The 22178-nt window shown below is 33.7% G+C and overlaps 1 protein-coding gene across 1 annotated transcript in view; it reads left to right on the top strand.

Moving 5' to 3' along the window:
• ATRNL1 (attractin-like 1) overlaps positions 1–22178 on the top strand; it is a 426906-nt gene that overhangs the window by 106067 nt on the left and 298661 nt on the right. The window contains exons 22-24 of the mRNA XM_004680415.2: positions 13256–13350; positions 13822–13900; positions 15776–15933. Of these exons, the coding sequence (XP_004680472.1) occupies positions 13256–13350; positions 13822–13900; positions 15776–15933 (332 nt within the window). The remainder of the gene's footprint in view (positions 1–13255; positions 13351–13821; positions 13901–15775; positions 15934–22178) is intronic.

The following is a 22178-nucleotide window of genomic DNA, read 5'->3' as shown; positions in this document are numbered from 1 at the left end:
ATTTGTAAATAAGGGTAGATTTTCTTCTCTCATTCCAAGACTCAGGCCCTTGAAATGGGTGGGATCTCTGTTTCAGTGCAAAGTCAAAATGATGATAGTACACCTTACCATTAAGTAATGTTTGCTTTAATTTATGAAATATTTCCTGTAGCAAGTCAAGAAAATTCCTGTTCATATCAGTGTACTACCAGATTTCATGGTAAATGATTTTTTTTCTTTAGGTTGTTAAATATGAGTTTAAATTCATGGATTTTCTAGTGTGAAATGGTTTTCCATTCTGGGGAAAACCAAATATAACCATGATATATTATTATTGCTGTTAAGTACTTCTGTGTGTGCTTTATTTAGATTTATTCTTTGTATACATTAATACAGACTACCTTCTTTGTAACAAAATAACTAGTTTTTAGATTTTCTTTTTTGTCATAATGTGTAAAATTATTGTGATAGCTTGAAAAATGAATCTGAAAAGATTTCTTTTGTCTTTTAAAGCAGGAATAGCTGAAACTATTAACCTATCTTCAAAGATTGGCTAAATTCAACCAAAATCTCTTGGACTGGTACTTTTTTATTGCTTGTTTTTCTTTTTTTGTCCATTTTTTTTATTTCTACATAAATAAATCACTTAAAATGTTTTTGAGAATGTGATATTTAAAACCCCTAATCTTTTTTAGTCTTACTGCATTTTGTTCCCTATAAAACATGGTATATTTAGGGGCCACTAGTGAGTAGGGGCTGAGGTGCTGCCCCCTATTGACCATGCATGTGCAAGACAGCCTGTCGGCATTGGGATTGTCTCCGAAACTAGGTTTCAACCCTGCTGAGCTTGAGGAACCCTGAGGTAGCACTTAATGAGACTCAGATTTCATTTCGGGAGTCGCACTTTTTCATAGGCAGCCTTGTGTGCTTGATCTAGAAGCAGCACATAGTGTTTGTTCTTAGCAAACATAATGCTCATTGTCTTGATTGTAAATGATTAGGAATTGCAAAGCTGTGATATTCCTTCTTTAATTTTTGATTGGAAATCTGTAAAAACAGATGTCCTCTCTTAGATATTTGCTCACTCATTGCTGCAGTTTATATAGGAAGGCATGCTATATGCAAGTCTTTTTATTTAACCATTTCAAAACAGAATTATTTGCTCAAAAGGTGACAATTAGGCTTTTGCTGTCTGTGTCATATATGTATGAACTCATGTATATTTAACAAGCGTAAATCCACATGTGATCATTACCCTATGGATGCTAAAATTGTGTATTTTCTGTGTCTTTTAAATTAACTTTATTTTCTATATATCCAAATTTATTTTGTTTTTCTTTCCCAAACACCTGGTGATGGGAACATCTTTTGTTTGGTATTTTAAAATTAGAAATTCCTCTTTGATTCTGTTTGAATCATTCATTTTCATTATATTCCAAAAGAGGAAATAGTTATAATTATGGGGACTTAAAAATTATACTCCACATTCAGATATAAAATATATGTTAATTTTTAAAACTCTCATGTTTAATTCTAAGATCATTTTCTTCTAGGTCAGAGCTATTCAATATAAATATGTGTGGCACATATATAATTTAAAAGTTTTCAATAGTTATGTTAAAAAGTAAGAGGAAGCAGGTGGTATTAATTTTAATAATATGCTCACTTAGCCCATCTAAAATGACATTTGACTTGTAAAAAATAACAAAAACATCAAAAAGATGTTTGTATTTTTTAGGTTTTCTTCAAGTGAACTATTAAAAATAGAGTATTTACTTTGTACTTATAGCTCTCTGAAGTCAAATCAGTAACAGTTCATTACTCAGTAGCCGCAGGTGGAAGTGGTTACCACATTTGACAGCTCATGGAGGTTACACCTGCTCCCCCCTTTAAAAGATGTAGTGGAACCGATAAAGACCACTAGGTGGCAGTCTTGTCCTTTGGTAAGAGAGGAAGACCTGAAGCATGTTAGAAATGGTGTCTTAACAAAAGGAAAAAGGTCAGTAGTTCTTGCAACAGTGTTAGTGGAAACTATTTTGATTTTAAAGATTAGAGTGGAATTTTCAGTGCAGGTCCGCACGGTAACAGTGCAGTCGAATACAATGTGGTGTTCACTTCATTGCCAGTAACGTGCCAGCTCAGTGTCTGTCCTCCGCTGTCTCTGTGGTGCTTCACATTTCACTTTGACACAAAAAACCAAATGTATTTGAAAACTGTCATGCTGCATAGAAAAAAAAAAGGTGCTAGCAATGATATCTAATTGCACTAATCCTTGCAAACAGTGAATTGCTCAATTTATTCTCAGAAAATATAAATAGAAGTCACAAAGTTGTATACTTTCCTTAAATACTTTTTTCTTTTTTGTAAGAATAACATTGTGTAATGAAGAAAACCTTGAATATAAAATGGAAGACTGGGCTATGAAAATGTTATATAGATGCTATATTCAGTGAGTAGAATGTCATTTTCTGCTGTCAGCTATTTTGTGCTATTTCTCCATTACTTCTTTTAAGTAATACACCATGAGCTGCTAATTATCACATTTTAATACACTTCCAAGTAACAGTTCCAATATAGTAGTAAAATATAAAATATTTTGGCTTATTTTCCCTTTTACTCTATAAGAATTAGTTTTTTTTTCAATTTTTTTCTATTGCTATTTATAGTTCAGGATGGAATTTTGTGATGATAATAACATACTTCCTCTTTTGAGAATATATAATTTCTGCTTTTTATATTCTGTGCATATATTTTTGCCATTCATGACGCATTATGTTACTTTATATTATAAAAAGTGAAATATTTATCCATTTATCTCACTTTTTTAGGAGTTTACTTTCCTTAAAATAATTAATCATTATTAATATATTGAATGTTTAGACTTACAGAAATTTATGAGCATTATTTTCATTGGATTTGATTTTTTCTTTTGATAAATAGTATTTTTAATAAATGTTAAATAGCAATCTTTTTTACTTTCATCAGAATTTAATTATTTAAAATGCTACATTATGCAAGAACAATGAAAGTGATTAAAATTTAAATTAACTTTATACTTAGCGGAATTATATTATGATTCATCTAAAATGGAATAAACTTATTTTCCTGTTGCAAAGTAAACCTTTTGTATTTTGTTAGTTCCTGTTTTATATGACTTTTAAACTACTGAATATAAATAGCTGTTTAAATAGGATTTGGCTGGTCCATCTGCAATTAGAGCAGGAGTGACCTTGATGAACAGAGAGCCTCTAAATTCTTATAATTCCAAGACTGAAGCCATGATGGACGGAGATTTATCTGACTAAACATAAATAAGCCAGGTGACTGGCATTTCAACCTTACTTTTTGATTCATCAGTGTTGTTATTCATTCTCCTGACTTTTACTTTCAGGTGTTCCTTTAAGAATTATTTAATATTTTAGCTTTTTTCAAAGATGAAGCACAATATAGCACAATTATGAGAAAATTAAAAATAGCTGAGAGGGAAAAAATGCTATTGAATTAATATAGGAGATGAAAAATTTGACGATTTTATAATAAAATATTATTCTAATTATCTAACGTGGACTCAGTTATACATAATTGAATAAAGCAGTAAGTTTAAGGACATAGAGAAAACCTGGAAGTCTTGCTGTAGGGCGCCCAGGTGTAGTTGTGAGGACCGCTCTGGGCAGGGGCCCGCTGAGGAGCAGGGGCTGACACCCCATTCACTATCTCACTGAGCCTGGAACCTGGTGTGGCTTGTTTGCCATGAACAAGGTGTAACGATTCCTTATTTGTGCAAATACGCTGACTGACTAGTGAAGGCCTCGCATACCTGATTGCTAAGTCAGGTTTTGAGTATTCCTTTACATAGCAGCTCATAACATACATAGTGTTCTCAGTGTGGATAAATTTTGTCTGACATGTACAGCTTGTGATTCAATGTCGTTTATTAAATAAAACATAGTTTCTGTCTAAACCAGAAAACAACTGCCTAATTTTAAAGTAATACTAGTCTATCTTTATTGAGCATTTACTATGCCAGAGTCTTCTAAGCTTTTAATGTTTATTCATTTATCCAGTCCTCAAGTGAGAAAAGTATTCTTATTATTCCAATTCTGTGTTTTGGGGGAACAGAGGCAGGAAAGTGTAATTAATTTGTGTAAGATCACTCAGGTAGGAAATAGTGAAGCCAGATTCAGTCATGGCCCTGTAGCCCACACACTTAACAACAAGCACGAAAGCCACTAATTTGAGGTTCTAGAGGCACCCCGGTGTTCATTGCAGGCACGTTTTACAATAGCCAATTTATGGAAACAGCGCAAGTAACCAGTGACAGATGAAGTAGATTAAGAAGATGAAATGAAACATACTTCAGCTATAAAAACAATATGAAATTTTGTCATTTGTGACTACGTGGGTGGAATAGGAGAGGATTATGTTAAGTGAAATAAATCAGAAGGGGAAAGAGAAATACCAGATTATTTTGCTCTTATGTGAAATATAGATAAAGAAAACAAGAGACCCAAAAAGCACACCAAACAATCCTAGAAACCTAACTGTAGGGGAAGGGAAGGAGAGGTTGAGGAAGCAAAGGGGACCCCAGACTGTGGTGGGGGACTGTGGGTGCCTTTGTGGTGAGTGTGTTGTGCTAACATACATCACAGGAGGCCTGAACCTGTATTTCTACATCATACAGAGCAATGTGACCACAGTGGAAAATAATGCAATAAAAATAGAATAAAAATAGCTGTATATTTAACTTGAGTGTTTATATATATATATATATATGACTTGAGTGTTTATATATATATATGAAGAATATCATGTTGAAGGAAATAATAAGATAATCTAAAAATTCAAAATTCATGCCATTTTCTCAAATGTCAAGTCTTCATATAAAAATATCATTCATCCCGAAGTGATTTATAAATTCTAATTAGGATTTCATTAAATACAGTTTTTTAAGGACTTGATTAGAATAAATGACTTTAAAACTCATTTTAAGTAATAAACTTTTAGAATATTCAGTCCAATTATGAACAGGAAGAATAGTGAGAAATTCTCACCTGATAGATATTCAGACATAACATCACTGTAACTAAACTGTTCCCATAAGTGCATATAATCTATGAGTACAAAAATGTGCAGGATTTGATTACTGAACATTTGGGGATTTATATAGCAGCTATTTTATTTTAATAAAATCCTTAATACCTTATCCTGCTTTTACATTTATTATTTTCTACCTCAAATACTCATTCTTCTAGTTCATACTTAATTACTAACATGGATCCCCTGCAGATCACAGTGTTTTTTTTTTTAATTTTTGCATTTATACAATATATATTTAAGGTCTTTATTAATTTGTTTACTTGAATGTGGATTTTCTTTACCCACTAGAATGAAAGTCTATGATCCCAAGGCCTTGTCTTGTTAGGACCCATATTTAAAAATAAGCATGGTGGGCCCTCCCTGGTGGCGCAGCGGGTTAAGGCACAGCACTGAGAATCTGAAGCCACTTCCTCATGAGTTCGATTCCCGCCTGCCCCGGAGGTGACCACATGGCGTGGCAGACCTCTCCTGACCCGCCCGCTGCTCCCCTCAGCAGTGTACTCCATCAATCTGCCTGTTCTGTTCCCCACTCTGTCTCTGGTGAAGCCTCTCACCGCCCCTGAGTCTCTGGCCTGTACCCCAGTTCTGTATGCACAAATAAATAAATCTTTAAAAAAAAAATAAGCATGGATTCTAACAGGCTTTTAGTAAATATATGTTGATAACATAAATAACCATTTTCAATAATAAGTGGATTACTTGCAAGGGCAGGTTTCCTTGGATGGGGTGTTTACCCAAAAGGGTTTGGAGATTGTATTACAGGTTATGTAAAATTGCATAATTGTTTAATGAAAACTTTAAAATATTAGTCATTAATTACAATAAGTTGGTTGTTTTTCCCTACCTACCCTGTGGAACACTTCAAGTAAGAAGTAAGCAAAATTCTGTATGTCATTGGAAAACAGTGGAAAACTAGCTATTTGGCGATAATATGAAGAGGCTCATGACAGGACATGAAAACCGCTGAGTTAGAATGGCTTGTTTATAAGTGAGGGTGGCATCTTCCATGCTTCCTCTTACTCATTGGTGATGAATAATAGAATTCCCAGTGGATATCAAGTGTATATCTGAGGGCAAGCAGTCATATCCTGAGTATGGGTAAATACAAAGATTTGGTGCATTGTATGTGATGTTGTATCTCGCAGGTCTTCAACTTGCAAAATTTCTACAACAGATTTTGCCTTTGGGATAATTCTTAATGTTCCAAGTTCAGTAGAAATGATTAATTAATAATTTCAAGCATGGGGAGCCCCCCTGATGATGTCGGGGTTAAGCCTCAGTTCTGTTATGTTATCACCGCTGCTGTAGCCTAAGTTTGACCCCGGCCAGGGAGGGTGACCCATAGGGCACAGCACACCTTTTTTGTCTCCTCTGCTGCTCCCCTTAGCAGTGTATTTCTGTTGAACCACCTATTCTGCTCCCCACTCTGTCTCTGGTGAATCCTCCCACCCCCTGCTTCTTTGGCTTACACCCTCGTTCTTAAATGTATAAATAAATAAAATAAATGTTAAAAAAATAATTTCAAGCATGGGTAGTTGTTCAGCATCAAAAAAGCTAGTGTTTATTGCATATTTATTATGTGTAGTATATAATGTAATTAATTTATTCAATATTCACAAGTATGACATTTCTTCTCTTTAATTCATTTACTGAAGAGTTACACTGTTAACGCTGGAGACAGTGTCAGTTATTGAAATCTACTTACTTTTGTTTATTCATTCAATGCCGCGCCAGCACGACAGCAGAGATGGTCTGAGCGAAGGACGTCAGGATGAAAACATACACTTCATGGTCAGCAAGCAAAGGCACACACCTTATTCCTCTCTCCTTCCCTATTTATTCCCTTCAGCCTGGAGCCTGGGGCTGGGGGTAGGCAGAAGCTCTCAGCAAGTGCATCAATAACATGCGACAATAACATGGGGGTCAAAGAACACAAGGTAGCAAACACAAGGCAGGAACACTTCCTGCCTCCTGTTTTTCTGTTCCAGCACCCATGGCTCATTCTTTGTTTCCACACAACAGTGTGCATATGATTCTGTGGGGGAGGTGGGGAGGTCTGTCCAGGGAAAGGACCCAACAATTCAACATATATTTATTGACTGTCTACTTTGTTGGACTCTGAGGGTTTTATAGTGAAAAAGAACAGGTTCTGCTTCATTGAAGCTTATAAATTAGTAGGGGAAATAGATATTAAACCTGTTACATCGTTAGCTGGGTGTAATTGTCTTAAGAACTCAGCGTAAGAATTATAGAGGCTTTGGGAATATAATCTAAGCCTGACCTAATTTGTGGTGCAGGACTAGGAGTATATAAGACAGGAGATAATTGAAACCTGATGTGAAGAATGACTTGTGGGTGAGCCATGATGGTATGAGGACGAGAACAAGCAGAACCAGAGGGAGTGGCATGGCTATAAACCGTGGTGTTCGAGATCCTAACGCTGAAGTATATAACATTTGGTAAAGAAAGGCAAGAAGAGAGGTTCATGAGATCTGTAGCGTCTAAACCATGCAGTGCTTTATGCAGCTAACACGTCAGGATTTATCATAAGAAAACTAGGACATGATTGAAGGATGTTACAAGGAGAACAAAATGTTAAATTTTGCTTTTAAAATAATTTGTCTCTGCAGTGTGTCCAACGGCTAGGTGAGGGCAGTCGATCATGAAAGAGACCAATTTAGTTCATTTTCTGAGGCATATTCCTGGAACTACAAATTAAGTGTGATTACAACACATGGCGACTATGGATATACTTGAACTTACAGTCGCGTAATTTTATCATTTAATAGACAATTGTCTAAGTTGGCAAATTCATGGTTTAAAATATATTTGGTTTCTTGATACTGTTAAAGTCTGTGTGCATCCTTTTCAGATCCCTCAAGATGTCTAAATATATGATCATGAACACATATTTATGAGCAAATATGTAACCAAATAAACAAGGGAATATATACATACATAAACTGCATATGTAAACAGGAGAAACTGTTTTACTTCTAGAATCTTTTAGAATTCATTCAGAACCGTTCACTAGTGATAAAAAAAAAAGTGAAATAACATTTATCGAATGTCTTTGTTTTATGAGTCAGACTTCTCTATGCCAAATACAGTCACCCAATTATGTTGACCTCACAGAATAGTTCTGTGAGACAGGAAGTTTTGTTTCCAGCATCATTGATCTTAACTGAGGTTAATTACATTATAAATTAACCTAGTTGGTAAGTGAGAGATTATAATCAACATCTCCTTAAATGCTATGGATAACATGAAATTAACAATGAAATTCAATGTTAACTGAAACATCAATGTTGTGAAAAGGCAAGTCATTTGACCAAGGTTCCTTTCTCGAATTGTCCAAATAAAACGTTTCTGAAACAGTTTTAAAATTATATAGTAATTAACCTGGCTCCTACAGGAACTGAAGTTTGTATGAATGGTGCCATTGATATAACATACAAAAACCACGGTCAGTTTCATTTGTGATGCGGGCACCTTTGCCTTCTTGGACCTCAGATGTATAGATAGTTCCAGAATGCACTTTGATGATTTTTATCACTGGTTAATATTTTCTTAAAAATCATTATTTCATGTAGTGTTTGTTATGAGTCAACACATATTTACTGTATGCATTTCATCACAAGAAATATATAAAGTGTGCAGAAACTTTGTGTAAGTTTTTTTCAAAATGTTGTTTTCTATGTATAATTTCATCATTCATTTCCAATGATTCATTAGTTATGTGAAGTACCTGACCCCTTTGAATATTTTTTTCATGATACAAGGTTCTAATCTCTGTGTTTTACTAATGGTTTTAATTTTATGTATTTGTTATTAACCCTTTGCACTGTCCATAGCAGTCACTTCTCTTGCTCCATCACGGCTAGTCCAGTATTGACTGAACTGTATGAAACACCTGCCGCTACCTATTGAAATTTAACCCCTCGTTCCAGGTAGTCCTAGGAGAGTAGGAGCAGAAACCTAAATTATTTGAATAAATTTCGAGTCAACATGACTATTAAAGCAGAACAAAACTTATTTTCAAGTTATGCACATTTGTATAAACTTGAAGCATTTTTAAATGTTAATGTTTCATATCATATCTTATTTAACTAAGAAATTCAGAGCAAATTTCAACACAAAGTTACATGTTTTAAGTGCCTGGTAATTATTCATTCACAGCCTCCTAAAATACACCAACACAATTCTTTAAATTGAGGAGGAAACATTCTCCAAAAGTAGAAAATTGCATCGTTGACTTCTGGAAAACTTAATTCTAATCAGCTTCAAAGGGAGACATTGCATGTAGAAGTTTATAAACTTTTCTCACAGCTTATAATAATTATAAGTTTTCAAACAGTTACATGGATTGTGTAGTATTCTTTCACATTTTGTTCCAGGGTTCAGGATTATTATTTTATCACTGACGTCAGGACTGAGCATGGCTAGAGAGAGTGTACATTGTGCTGACCGGTTTGCCAGGTGTAATGATTGAGAATAGAGGTCTCAAGCTTGAATTTGATGGGACATGATAGTGGTAAAGGATAGAGTCGTGGGGTACTGTAGCTTCTGCCCAGAGCTGTGCAGGTGTGCTGGGTTACCTGTCCCCAGCTCCTACAGATGATCTGCTCTGATTTTTCAAAGCTTATTGTCAAAGTTGAAGCAAGTGAATATAATTGCACAAACCTTTAAAAATGAGCTATGATTGATATAAAGCATTGTATTTGTTTCAGGGATACAACATAATGTTTTAATACTATATATATTGCAAAATGATCGCCACTGTAAGTCTAATTAACACCTGTCACCATGGTTTCATAGTTTCAGTTTTTTATTTTTCTGTGATGAGAACATTCTAAATGTTCTCTTAAAAATTTTTACATTATTGTATTATTAATTCAGCCACTGTGCTGAACATTACATTTCCCTGACTTACTTATTTGATACTGGGAATTTGTAATTTTGACCCCCTTCACCCATTTCATATTTACTTTTCCTACCTGGTATTTTTCCTTCATTTGATAACATACTGTCTTTTCTCAGAATTGCAGCCCTATATCTGAACTGTGTGTATTTGATCAAAGTGATTGCAACCCTCTTTATTGAGCAGGATGTTTTCTTGGTTCCCAAGACATTAAATTCCAGTTTGACTCCTATCTCATAGGCTGCCGCTCTTAATTTCTTTTGTTTTCTTCTCATGAAGATCTGATTACTTAACACTGGTATGATTCAGGGCTCATCCCTTTGACTTCTCTACTTATACCTTCCAATTTTCCAGCTTCATGGCTTTCAATCCCATCAAAAATATAGAAAATTTACAAAATGCTGTCTCCTAAACATGTTCCTGAACTCGACTCAGTATGTCACTTGGATATTCAATAATTCACCATCTTCGAAACTGAGATCCTAATTTTTTTTTGGTTTATTCTCCCCCCCCCCCCCAAATGTTACTGATTTGCCTGTAGATTGCCTCACTATCTAATTTGGGTATTAGGCTTCACACTCCATACAGCACCTGCTTCACTCACCTTCCCCCAGAGCCTCCCCTCAGCACCTTCTCACCTTCCCTTCCGCTGCTCTCCCCCCCACAACCCCCCAACTCTCCCTCCCAGACTGCCTGGTAGATGTTGTATTTTTGAGTCTCTGAGAATTATGTATTTTGCTACTTAGTTTTCTTTGGTCATTTATATTCTGCATATGTGTGAAAACATCTGGTTAATTAAAATAAATTGTATAATTAATTAAACATCTAATTTCTGACTTCTTTCATTTAGTATAGTAACCCCCGTGTCCACTCATTTTGTCCAAAGGCCCTGTTTCATCACGCTCAGTAGCTGGTTAGTATTCCATCGAATTTGTATTCCACAATTTATCTAGTAGTCTGACAGCGGGCATTTATATGTGTTGGTTCCATGACTTGACTGTTGTGAATACTGCTGCCATGAACACTGGTGTGGAGTAAATCTTTCCGTGCTAGTTTTTTTTTTTAAGCTTGATTTGTTTACTTTTGTGTAGATGAACTGGGGTGTAGGCCAGATGTGGGGAGAGTGAGAGGATTCCCTGGAGGCAGAGTGGCGAGCAGAACAGGCAGACCTGCTGAAATATGCTGCTGAGGGGAGCAGCAGGTGAGACAAGAGAGGTCTGCTGTGCCCTGTGGGTCAGCTCCCTGACCGGGGCTCGAACTCAGGCCACAGCTATGATAACACTGAGACTTAACTCCTTATGCCGCGGGAGGCCTAGTATATTTTATCTTCTTGATGAAAAAAGTCTTTTAAGTCTGTGTTTATCCTGAGATCTAAGTGAGATTTTAGTGTGTATATCATAATGGGTTCTGTTATTTTTGCCCAATCTATGAATTTGTATCTTTTCATTTGTGAATTCAGATCACTTACCTTTAGGGTGATTATTAACACATTAGACTTATTTACTGTAGTTTGAGCTTTTGCTTTTTTGGTTGTTTTATATCTTTCTCCATGCACTTCTGTTTTCTCTGGTGGCCCTCTCAGCTTTTTCATTTCTTCTAAATGTCTCAAGATTTCTGATTTGTGAACTTTTACCATAAAAGTTGCATCAAGCAGTCTACATCTCATATATCTTTTTTGTGCATTTGACTATGAATTTTCTGCCTTTGGGTTCCTCCCCTTTAATATCTTGCTGTTGTCTCATGTCATTCCTTTTCTACTACCCCCACGTTACTCTGGCCACCATCATTTCATGCCTGCGTTCTTGCCAATGAGTCTTCACAAGGATCACACTGCAGGCTTACTCTGACTTTAAGGTTTTATATTTGTTTCCTTTGCTAGGTTACAGTTTTTCTAGTATTCTATATATTCTCTTACTTTCTGTGGTTATTAAATGCTTCTTATGAAAATTGCAAGCATGCTTCTACACGAGCTATTTCTCTCCACTGGTATTTTTCTCTAAAACACTTCTTATCATTAGTTATTCTATATATTAAATTATTCTATATACTTAAATTATTAATTTTCAGTATTCATTCAATAGAATATAAGCTTCATGAGTGCACTAGATTTTTGTTGTTCTTATCTCCACTGCTTAAAATAAACACTGGCCCATTGAATCTGTCTCTGCACTTTCTTGGCAATCAGATGAAAATCCAAAAAAGATGGATTGCATAATTGTCATGATCATATGTGACTATAAATTGAAAAAGAAACCAGTGCCTTATGCTGTATCATTCAAGAACTATTTAAGGTGTATCCTGTAAAGTATATAATAAGAAACATCAAAAATAATGCCTTGATAGTTTTAACAATAAAGCCAGTGATATCACTCCTATCTTTGTCTTTCATTTTAATATTGTTTAATGACTGAGGTCATATAGTGAAAGGTATGTGTCTAAAAATAGAAGACATCCCTTTAAAATATTTTGAATTTTTTAGATAAATGTGTCAGTTTGACACTGTTGTATACCATATGAAAGCAGGCTCACATATAAATTTAAATATCACACTGTAGTTTCAGCACTATACATGGGCACAAGTAAAAATAAATTTCCCGGAATTCTTTTTATAAATTGTTAGTAAGTTATTTCTGTAGGATGATGTTTTTCACAGTTAATTTAAAATTGATACAAACATAAATCACCACAAGAAGAAAGGTACAAATAGATGCATTACAGTATATTCTGAAATATTGTTTAATTATTTTTGTTTCCAATGAATATAGAATTTATGAAAGTAAGATACAAAATATTTACCTCTCTTTTTACCTACAGAAATGTAAATGGGATAAAATGTACCAAAATGTTAGCTGCATTTTTTGCTCTTTGTAAAATTATAGATGACTTTTATTTTCTCACTTTCTTATGGCTTCAAGAGGTTTACAGTGTCTGTAGAACTTTTATATTGGTAAAAGATGTATGAATATAATTTTCAAATTACTAGAACTTCTTCCATACCTATATTTTAATATTTATTGGCTGATGACCGTGGTTTCTATTTTGCCCATCTTAAATAGACCACTAAAAAGCAATGATAATCACTTTCAATACTGATAAATGATATAATTTTAGCAAACTTGTATTTTCAGGTTTTTAAAGGAAGTGGTATTAGATTGTGACATTGTGTCCAGAGTGTGTCATTGCGAATCAACATGTGTGTCTACTACAACCAGTTAAGTGTTTTAAAGTACACATCAGATTGTGTTTTTCCCCCTACAGACAGCCTTTTGATTGACTATCAGTTTACATTCAGCTTATTGCAGGAAGATGATCGTCATCACACTGCCATAAACTTCATAGCAAATCCAGAACAGGTAATATCATCATATGAATATAACCTTTCCATCAGCTTTCATTGTAATTTTACCTGTTAGAATTATCACACTATAGCAAGAAGATGAAGAAAATGTGTGTACAGTGTTCATCTGACAAGAAGTCTTTCTACAAAACTATCTTGCTGTAAAATTACTTTGTACTAAATCAAACTTGCATCACTTTAGATATTAAGTACAGTTAAGCAAAGATAATTGAACTACAAAATCTTCTGCTTACATCCAGATGACCAAATTAGAATTGAGAATATGAATGAGAACTTTAAATCTACCTATGAACTTTTCTATTATAGTTTTTTGTTAAAAAATATAGTTGACATCTATACTTATTCAGTTGAATATTGACTTAACATGTGGAGTTTGAGAAATATGACATTGACATATTTTAAAAATCAGATATATCAATCCAGTGTAATTTTATTTTTTTAACCTTAATATTTTCTTTCTTGATAGTCAAACAAAAATTTGGATATTTCAATCAATGCATCAAACAACTTTAATCTCAACATTACATGGTCAGTTGGTTCAACAGGTAAGAGAATTTTAATGTCATCTTTCACATTATTCCTGTGGAAGATGTTCTGATATAACGTTTTACTGTTTTAGTAATTGAAAATTTGGAAATTGATTCCACAATCAGTGTGCTATTTTAGATAAAAATAAGTAGCAATATTAGTAAAACTGCTACTCATGTTTTGTTGACTTTCCACCTTCTCCAGTTAAGATTAGATTTCTAACAAATATTCTACTCTATTCAGTTTTTTTCAAATGCCAGTGCTAGGAAGCATTCTGATTTCAATTAAGATAGGTTATTTTTTTTTAACTACTGAAAATACAAATTTTAATTATTTGTTCCACAATTACTTGCTTTACAGCCAAAACTTTAATTACTACCCTTAATAATGATATGAAACAGTGAAATTCTGTGCATGCAGATAAATTAACAACTTAGTTTTGCTTTCAAGCTGAAAGTTGAAATTGTTAACTTTTAAAATATATAATTAAAAAGAGCCACAAATCTATGCTTCATTATATAAAAGCATGCTCATATTTTTTCCTCTGTGTATTTCTGGGAAGACTTTTGTTTTTAATTTTCTATAGCCAAGAGCTATACCACTGCATAAATTTAAAACATGACAGTCACTTAATTTTAAGAAATAAAATATTGGTTTATGAATTAAATGGAAACTTTTTTTTGAAGAAAGAAAATACTTCGATTCTTAGAATTCCATATATGATTTCAGAAAGTTAAGCTACATTAATATTTTAATATGTCGAATCAAAGGAACATAGAATTCCAGAGCAAAGAGATGGTTGCAATTCTTGAACCTATATTATTTGTGTCAAAATGAGTAGTTTAGGCAAATATATAGACATTTTGTTATGATAGTTTCAGATGCACAATAAAACCCTTGGTGCTGTGATTTTCATTTATTAAAAATTTGTGATAGCTTCTAACCTGAAATTTACTTCTGTGCAATAAACTGACTGCAAGAATTTTAACCTATCTGTACAAAATCTATAAAATCTTTAGAATCATTGTAAAATAGGTTTTTGCATATAAGAATCACTGGTAACCTTGAGATTCCCAGAACCAAATCTCAGAATCACGCTGGGAAATGGGATCAGGAAACCTGCATTAAAAGAAGAGCAATCAAGCTAACTTTGTAACAGGCGATTAGTTAGAAATTTCAGTTGCTCAGCAGTACACAAATTCTTACTATTTTTACTGTTTGTTAAGTTTGAAGACTTTGTAAAATTATTGGCAGTGCTATGTTCCACTAAGTTAATGTCAGTAAATATTTATTGAGTTCCCAAAATACATTTGACTAATTGAACACTTAGCTCATGTTTTAGATTGTAGCCTTCTCCCAACTGAATGAAAGTCGTCTTGGTACTGTTTGTGGCAAAGCAAATTAAATTAACTTCTAATTTTTAATTGGGTTGAGACATGTGAAAATATTTCCTGATTTGTTATAAAAGACTGGAGTAGTAAATAGGAAGAACTCGGATTCTGGAGTCATAGCTACCTGTGTTCAAAAAAAGGGCTTTTACAGTTCTGTAACTTAAGGAGGTGCTTTAATTTTCTGAGGTCCAGGATTCAATTAGAAAAACAGAGATTAAATGCACCTGGGATAAAATTGTTATAAAAGGATATAAAGTCTCTAAGTCAGTGGTTTAGCACAGCACTTAATCAATGGTATCATTTAAAAATTAATTTTTAATTAAATCTACTTTCATTATATGCAGAAAATCTTATTCTCATTATAAACAGTTTATATTGATGATTATCTTTTTGTAAGTAAAGTTATAAACATTGAGTAAGTGTAATATTTTTTGAAGTTCATAAGAAGCCCTGTTTTCTGATATGAATTATTTAAATTTGTTATTATTATTTACATTTTAGCTGGAACAATATCTGGGGAAGAGACTCCTATAGTTTCCAAGACTAATATAAAGGAATACAGAGATAGTTTTTCCTATGAAAAATTTAACTTTAGAAGCAATCCTAACATTACATTCTATGTCTACGTTAGCAACTTTTCCTGGCCTATTAAAATACAGGTAAGTTCAATAGTATTTGATCTCATGAATGGTGAATACTTTATAACACAAAAATGCTTTTTTTTTTTCAAAGTGATAATGTAGATTTCATACCATATAAAGCCACACACTGGCCTTTGATAAAAAAGACCATGAATGTCTGTGATGGCATCTCCATAAAAATTTCACATAAATAATATTGAGTCAACATGAATTTATTTATCAGTGAAACTATATTCTAAAAAGTGCATGAAAATTTGAAGTAATGTAGTATATGGGTTTTCTGATCAATTTTTCTCTTCTGAGGGTTAAGTAAAAACTTTTTTATTACAACCCCACTGGAAATTATTTTCTGTGCTTAGTCATCTCATTTTTGGTGTACTACATAGTGAGCATAATATAAGCTTTCAAGAAAATGTGGGATTCTCAGTACTTAACAGTTCCTTAAGGTCTACGAGCTCTTACCACTGAATTCTTTATCTGTGCTACATGTAGGCGTTATGTTTCATTTTTATTGATTTAGTCATAGACTGCTATGGCTTCAGCTTTATTGTGAGGAGGCATTTAGGATATTCCTTTTATGTCGAAATAGTTAAGGTCTGTGTTCTTATTCTTATAGGAGAGAGAGGCCTGTATGTTGTAATGTTGGGACTTGTTCACTTATCTTTTTTGACTTATTGAGTTGGTTGAATTCGTCTTAGTTTATTGAACAGTTCACTTGTGCCCAACCCTGAGCTAGACCATCATGTTTAAAAACCTTTAAAAAATCTATACATTGTTGCTTCTTTCCTAATAATGAAGATCCACTTAATATCTGCCTCTAGAAATGTTTTCTTTTAATTTCTGTGTGATTTGTGAGAGGACTGAGTTCATTTAAAAAAAATTAATGTCTACTGGAAATATTATTTGTAAGGTTTATGTAACATTTAAAATAAGGAAATTACTATTTAAAAATATTAGTGCAAATTCCTATTAGAATCATTTCTGTCCACATATTTGAAAAAAAATGTACTTTGAGAATTGTGGATGTGTCATCTTATTTACTAAGACTTATATGTAAATATTGATCTGATTTTGCTTCGGTTGTTCAAGTTATGATTGAAGGTGACATGGCTCACCTATAGGCAGGACTTACTAAGTTGTGATACAAATGTAGTTACCGCAGTTTCAACTGTTGCATGCCTTGTGTTTGTTGGTTTTCTAATTATATTTTATCTTCAAACATGCTATATGAATGCTCATGAGTGTTCCATGGTTGGAAATTAACATTCTATAAATGATTTTATTTGGAGAACATATCAAAAATATGTTCTGGAAGCCAAGCCGTCATTTATATAATGAAATTGAAATATTTTACTCTCCCAAAATAATAAATGAAAAAAATAATTGTGATTGTCAAAACAGGTAGAACCTGATGCATACACTTTTATTGAAATCTTTACATTTATCTTAAGAAACATTAATTAAGACACAAATATGTGTATAGCCCTTTTCAATAAATTTTCAATTAGAAATACACCAGTTATTTTTTTGTTATTAAAACATTTTAATCTTATATTCTTCCTTTTCTACTACTTGATTTTTTTTTTTTATTGGTGAATGGAGTCAGTTTTCTTGCTCTTTAATAATTAACCCTTTTCGAGTAATGTCTGACATTTAGAGTCTTACGTCTTTAATTTTGTCTTAGCTCAAAATTTTGTAAAACTTATAGAAAAAAAAGAATCTTGTAAACATCTACATGGAGAAGTTTTAATTTTGCAATAATGAAAGGCTTTACTTTTTATGTTATTATAAACGATGTCAAAATTAATCTTATTAAAAATTGGATAATTCTACTATATTTAAAATTTTAGTTGTTCACTTTTTAGTTTTTATTATTGAATTCAGATAAATTTTGATCTTAAAATGCTGGCTTTTTTTTTTTAAAAGATTATTTATGCATACAGAGCTGGGGTACAGGCCAGAGGTGCAGGGGTGGTGAGAGGATTCACCAGAGACAGAGTGGGGAGCAGAACAGGCCGACTGACGAAGTCCACTGCTCAGGGGAGCAGCGGGTGGGTCAGGAGAGGTCTGCCGCACCATGTGGGTCAGCTCCAGGGTGGGGATCAAACTTGTGCTGAGGTGGCGTTAGCTTCTTAGTGCTGTGCCTTAACCTGCTGTGCTACTAGGGAGGGCCCCTGAAAAGGCTTTTTTAAAGTTCAGTAGCCTGGCATTAAAAGAAAGTTCAAATTACTTTGTGAACTGGAAAGGACAGCGGCTCCCTTGTTTATTTCCACTTTAACCCATTGTGAGAACATGGGTATGGTGTTCAGAGTAATTAGAATAATCACACGACTCGCCATTAATACAAACATCTACCCCAATGTCCTCACCTAGTTTTTGACAGTTCATATGCTTCGTAGAATGTGATACATTAGAACTTGTAAAAGTCTGCATATAGGTACTACCTCATTTTCCATTAACCAGATGTATTTTAAGTATTATATTGGTACCGTGCAGATTTAGTAAAATGCGTATATCTTACTCATGAAGCTTGCTGACTCCATCAAGATATAGTATGTTTCCAGCATCCCAGAAGCACCCTCAGAGCCATCTTTATCACTCCCTTACCCAAAAACTGTCATTGTCACTGTAGTCATATGTTACTTGTTCCTCTTCTCGAACTTCACGATTGAATTAAATTTTATTTTTGGGAACTGTTTTGTTACTCTATGAAACAGCTTCGTGTGGATTCCCTGACAAACTGCCCTTGTGATTAAAGACTGCATGTTAATAACTGCTAAATTAAAAAGGCAAATTATGACTTTAGTCTATTAACATTGTTTCTACCGAAATCCATTGCTTCCATGATTTTAAAAATGTTTTCGAAAATGTTTGAGAAATAAGTATTTTTGTTGATGATTTTTATTTTATTTTTGTATTATCCTAATTTTTGCATTGCCTATTACTGAATACTATGTATTATAAAATTAATTCTGGGCTTCCGTGGTGGTGGCACAAAGGGTTAAGTCTCAGAACTATCGAGCTGAACATGAGTTTAATCCCCCAGCCAGGGAGCTGACTCACAGGTGCAGCAGAACCTCACCAGTCTCAGCCGCTGCTCCCCTCAGCAGTATATTTCAGTTGATCTGTCTGTTCTGCTCCCCAGTCTATCTCATGAACTAGTTTCCTGAATCCTCTCACCCCTTACACCTGTGGACTACGCCCCAGTTCTTGTATGCATAAAGAAATAAAGATAAATCTTTAAAAGCTTAATTCTTTTATACTCAAAACCTTTTGTTTCTAGTTAAATTCTGGAAATCAACTAAATGATTTTTTTCCCCCTCTTAGTTACATATTACATCTACCAAAGAAAGAATTTTTAAGTAGGTGGCTGTTCATACACCATTTGGCAAACTTTAATTTGGCCTTTGAGATCTTCTAATTTTTAACATAAATTGATCAATTGTGTATTTAAGAAAGCTCTTACAGTTTAAAACAAATCAGTCTAATTTTTCCTCCCAAATTATGCTTATTGAAGTAAAGTAAGTTTCTATCTTTGTAGCTGCTCTGGGGGTTCTGCCCAGGACTGGTGCCCAAGCCTTCCTCCATCACATTCAGTGGGGATCTTCATCTCTGCTACCCCCACTTCCCACTCACCCCTTCTGGTTGCCACTAAGTAAATAAGTAGTGACAAGGAGGGCGAATACTAGACGGAGTTGCTTATACCTGGGACATAGAATACATAGTAAAGGGTCATTCAAAACCAAACCAATAATCATTCTTATTTTAAACAAATTTTCTTCTTTGTCTTTGAGAGTGTTTTTGCTTCCATCCACTTTAGCACTCATATCTTCAAAATCTCATTGTCACTGTAATATACATAGCAGCATTGTATGATCAATATGCCAATAATCTAGCAGTTAGACAAGAAAGTATTCTGTTATTTTGAAATGTTGAGACTTATGCAACTGAGTTGATATGCATTAGTTTCTATAAAGAGTTTTATATTTTGGGAACACTTATTCTTCATGACTTGTGAGGCTATTGCAATGGAATCTTGACAATAAAAAAAGGCAAATATTACTACTATAACTACAAAGCTAAAACCTTGTAAAACAAAAAGTGTGCATGAGCTTAAGTATTTGTATTCTGTAATAGTGCTACTCATCAACATTTATACATCACTGTTTAAATTAAATTAAATTAGATTGAATCTAAATTACCTGTTTCTAAGTAAATGGTGTTTGGTAATTCACTATTAAAGTCAATCTGCAAACTGATGTCATAATTTAGATTTGATTTTGTTTTATGAGAATGATGCTGGAAATCATTCTTCAATTTGCAATTCTAATTTCCATAGTAGACTAGGTGATATCCCCTTACTAATAATGGTTAACTTATAAAAAAGAAAATAGGAAAAGGACTGAAATCCTAATGCTGACTTGGTAAAATTTTATCATAAGTATGTTAGTGTTTTGAATATAGAAGATGAATTATTTGAAAACAAATACTGGTTAAGTAGATCTACTGGTTACGTCACTGTTGAAGTACACAGGAAGTTTTATCATGTGGATACGATATTAAAAATAAAGTGTTATAATACACTTGTGCTGATAAGATGTTCTTATGTAGTTTTCCCCAATTATACCAAAGGCAACATTACTCTTCTTAGTATTTTTGCTTTTTCTTTCAAATTGTTAGAAATTGTTATCATACATACGTTTTTTTAAAAAAGTATCAATTCTTGTCATAAAAATTCAAAACATGGTATTGGAAATTATTAAGAAATTTTGTTGATTAATAAGATATTAACAACTGATCAGAAAATATAAATGTGAGTATTATATAAGATAATCCTCAGAAGTATTTATATAGAGAGCCATGGAAAGATTTTATGACAGGGCCTCCCTGGTGGCTAGGGGTTAAGTCTCACTGCTATGACCTGTTTTTGTTTCCAGCCAGGGATGTCGCCCACAAATGGCACAGCAGATCTTGCCTGTCTGGCCTTCTGCTCACCTCAGCAGTGCGTTTCAGTATATATCCTGCTCCCCAGTCTGTCTCTGGTGAATCCTCTCATTCCCCGTGTGTCTGACCTACACTTCAGTACTTCTATGCAAAAAAAAAAAAAAGAGTTTTATGATTGCTGCAAGTTTGGTACTGATAGAGACAAATATTCTGGAAATTTAGAAAAACAGAATATGTCAAGTTTATAGTATATTGTCAGAATTGAATAGTAAAGCAGAGAACATAAAACTGAAAATATTTACAGAAAGTTTGTTGATTCCTTATTTAAATATTATTATTAATGCTCTGTTTTTAAAAATAATGTTGTTTTTTTTGGCATTCTCAGCTTTGTTTTTTTTTTTTTTTAAAGATTTATGTATTTATTCATACAGAACTGGGGTACAGGCCAGAGATGCAGAGGGTGAGGGGCTTCACCAGAGACAGAGTGGGGCAGAACAGGCAGATGGATGAAGTACACTGCTGAGGGGAGCAGCGGGTGGGCCAGGAGAGGTCTGCCGGGCCATGTGGTCACCCCCAGGGCAGGTGGGAATCGAACTCATGCGGAAGTGGCTTTAGCTTCTTAGTGCTGTGCTTTAACCTGCTGCGCCACCAGGGAGGACCCTGTCAGCTTTGTTTTTAATTGATGTGATCTTGGTTCACATTGTTATTTGCTTATGAGACCCATAGTATCCCTTCCATTAGGTGTGGCAATATAATTGCTGGTATCACACCAGATCAAATGATATCTTTCTCAGGAAAAGTCTTAAAAAGAAACTTTTCAATCAAAATGAATCTAAGAAATCCTCCCATTTCTTTGTATTAATTTTTAAAAGGATAGATTTGGGCTCTTGCAGGTGACCTTCTCATACTCTGTATCATCACATGTCAGTACTCACCAACACACGTGAAGCTTATATAATGTTGATTTGATTCAAAAGTATGAAAAAAATGAAACAAACTAAAAAAAAATAAAAATATAACCAAATTATGTTTTTAAATTTGCTGTGGGTATCTTTGTCATTTTGATTAGTACAATTAGTACTTTTAGTCCTTTGTTTTCATATGTATTGTTTTTCTTTTCTACAACTCTGCAGATTTAGTAAGTCTTTATTGAAGCTTCTTTTCCTTCTGTTTCATTTAAATATTTTTCAACATGCTCTGAGATTACTTTTCTGTTTTAATCTGTCTTAATCAAGCAACATTGTTTATTATTTTTCAAAATGATGCTCTTTTGAAGATTATCTAGTTTTCAATTTTATCGTGAATAATTCTCTTCCCAT

Source organism: Condylura cristata, unplaced genomic scaffold, assembly GCF_000260355.1.
Source record: "Condylura cristata isolate star-nosed mole 26May11 unplaced genomic scaffold, ConCri1.0 scaffold00011, whole genome shotgun sequence".
Lineage (NCBI taxonomy): Eukaryota > Metazoa > Chordata > Mammalia > Eulipotyphla > Talpidae > Condylura > Condylura cristata.
Note: the sequence above shows the minus strand (reverse complement) of the source record. Positions and strands in the feature narration are given on the sequence as shown.